Source organism: Cicer arietinum, unplaced genomic scaffold (genome assembly GCF_000331145.2).
Source record: "Cicer arietinum cultivar CDC Frontier isolate Library 1 unplaced genomic scaffold, Cicar.CDCFrontier_v2.0 Ca_scaffold_5516_v2.0, whole genome shotgun sequence".
In the NCBI taxonomy this organism is placed as follows: domain Eukaryota; kingdom Viridiplantae; phylum Streptophyta; class Magnoliopsida; order Fabales; family Fabaceae; genus Cicer; species Cicer arietinum.
Genome location: NW_027339163.1, coordinates 1 through 2,236, shown reverse-complemented (window position 1 = coordinate 2,236; position 2,236 = coordinate 1). Strand labels below are relative to the sequence as shown.

General features: G+C 32.0%; 1 protein-coding gene across 1 annotated transcript; it reads left to right on the top strand.

Annotated features, from left to right (window-relative positions):
- The first annotated feature begins 136 nt into the window (after positions 1 to 136).
- LOC101508040 (cytochrome P450 CYP82J17-like) lies at positions 137 to 2,191 on the top strand. The gene is made up of 2 exons (XM_004517128.4): positions 137 to 1,211; positions 1,529 to 2,191. The coding sequence occupies exons 1-2, from the start codon at positions 267 to 269 to the stop codon at positions 2,150 to 2,152; spliced, it is 1,569 nt and encodes a 522-aa protein (XP_004517185.1). The 5' UTR covers positions 137 to 266; the 3' UTR covers positions 2,153 to 2,191.
- Positions 2,192 to 2,236: the final 45 nt, after the last annotated feature.

Here is a 2,236-nt window from a genome sequence, read left to right as displayed (position 1 = left end):
TAAGATGATTAAATTTTGACCATACAATTATACATAGTTAAAATTTAATTCTCTCACTCTTTTATTATAAGTTTTGTATCATTTAATTTTCGACCTCCATTATTTAACCGAGTGAATGTGAATCTTTGATTATGGAGTAAATCTCAATTTGTTTTTCTCCCCTCTTCCCTTCCCTTTGTTTTATGGACCAAAGGTCTTCCACCCCATTTCAATGCATTAATTCTTAAAACCAATACAAGAAAACTAGGATACTTCTCTTCACAAAAATGGAATATTTCCCTTCACAACAAACAACTATAGTACTAGCTATAGCTTTAGTTGTTCTATACAACATATGGAGGATAAAAAAACATAGTAATAACAAATTAAAGGGTAAGCAACCACCACAACCATCATATGCTTTACCTTTTATAGGTCACCTCCATCTACTAGGAAACCAAACACCCCTTGCAAGAATCTTTGCTTCTTTTGCTGACAAATATGGTCCAATTTTCCAAATCTATTTAGGATCATACCCTGCCCTTGTTATTTCCAACCAAGAATCAATCAAAGAATGTTTCACCACAAACGACAAAATCTTAGCCTCAAGACCAAAATCAAGTCATGGAATCTACCTTGGTTATAACTATGCTGGCTTTGGTTTTGCACCTTATGGCACATATTTTACTAAACTAAGAAAATTAACCATGCTTGAATTACTCTCGTCTCGCCGTATCGAATCGTTGAGACATCTTTACGAATCGGAGATCGATACTTTGGTTAACGATCTTTGGTTATATGTTAAGGACAATAATAAGGTAACTAAAGCTGTTGTGATTAGTAAATGGTTGGAAAAATTAACATTTAATATAATTACAAAGATGATTAGTGGGAAAAGGTATTTTGAGTATTTGCAAGATGTGGATGATGTAGAAGCACATGGTATTGTGAAACTTATAAAAGAGTTTATGCATATTTCTGGTGAGTTTGTTCCTTCGGATTTGATTCCAATTATTGGCTGGTTTGGTTTTGAAGGACAAGTGCTTAAATCTATGAAAAGGGTTGGTAGAGATTTGGATAAAGTTGTTGGAAGATGGGTTGATGAACATGTTCAGAAGATTGATGATGGTGTCAATGAAAAACATGATTTCATTGATGTTATGTTGTCTGTGATTGAAGATGATCCTTCTTCTGGTCATGATCGTGATACTATCATCAAGGCAAATATTATGGTATGTTTTTTTTTTCTTAGTTCTTAAATTTTTAATGTTCTTCATTTTAAGATTGTTTATATGTTTTTTTTACAAGTAATAACATGAACTTATTAAAATTAAACTCACAACAATTACAACCAAATAGCTAAATTTGCAGTATACACTTGGTCTATGATTAAAATTAGTTATTTTCAACTCTAAATTAAATTATTTTCCTTAGATAATTGGATCAGAAAAAGACAGAACACCTCTGTTTCATTAATAAGAAATGATAATAACTTAACAAAATTATTAATATTTTATTATTAGTCAACAATTGAACTTTTGATATTCAGAATCTTATGTTAGCCGGGTCAGACACAACATCAACAACAATGACATGGATCCTAGCCATATTATTGAACAATACAAATGCTTTAAAGCGTGCACAAGAAGAAATTAACCATCACATAGGTAAGAAAAGAAGGGTAGAATCATCAGACATAAAAAACTTAGTTTATTTACAAGCAATTATGAAAGAAACATTGAGGTTATACCCCCCAGGTCCACTATTAGTACCCCACGAAGCAACAAAAGATTGTTACATTCAAGGCTATAATGTTCCAAAAGGGACACGTGTCTTTGCAAATGTGTGGAAATTACATAGAGATCCAAGTATTTGGTTAGAGGCAGAGAAATTTTCACCCGAAAGGTTTATTAATGAAAAAAATGGAGAACTTTATGAAGGTCATAATTTTGAGTACCTACCTTTTGGGTTAGGGAGAAGGGCTTGTCCTGGATCTATGTTTGCTACACAAGTTTGTCTCATTACACTTGCAAGATTGATTCATGGGTTTGATTTGGAAGTTCCAATGGGTGAAGATGTTGATATGAGAGAAGGGTTAGGTATAACTTTGCCTAAGTTGACTCCATTGAATGTTATTTTGACCCCACGGTTGACCTATGAACTCTATAATTGACCCAAAAAGAGACACAACAAGAACAATTTTTTGGTACAATATGTCTTTTTTTTTTTTTTTTTTTTTTTTTTTTTTTTTTTTTTT

Coding starts and splice junctions, on each gene's coding strand:
- LOC101508040 (XM_004517128.4), top strand. CDS start 267: ATGGAATATTTCCCTTCACAACAAACAACTATAGTACTAGCTATAGCT. Junction 1,212..1,528: donor TCATCAAGGCAAATATTATG/GTATGTTTTTTT, acceptor TTTGATATTCAG/AATCTTATGTTAGCCGGGTC.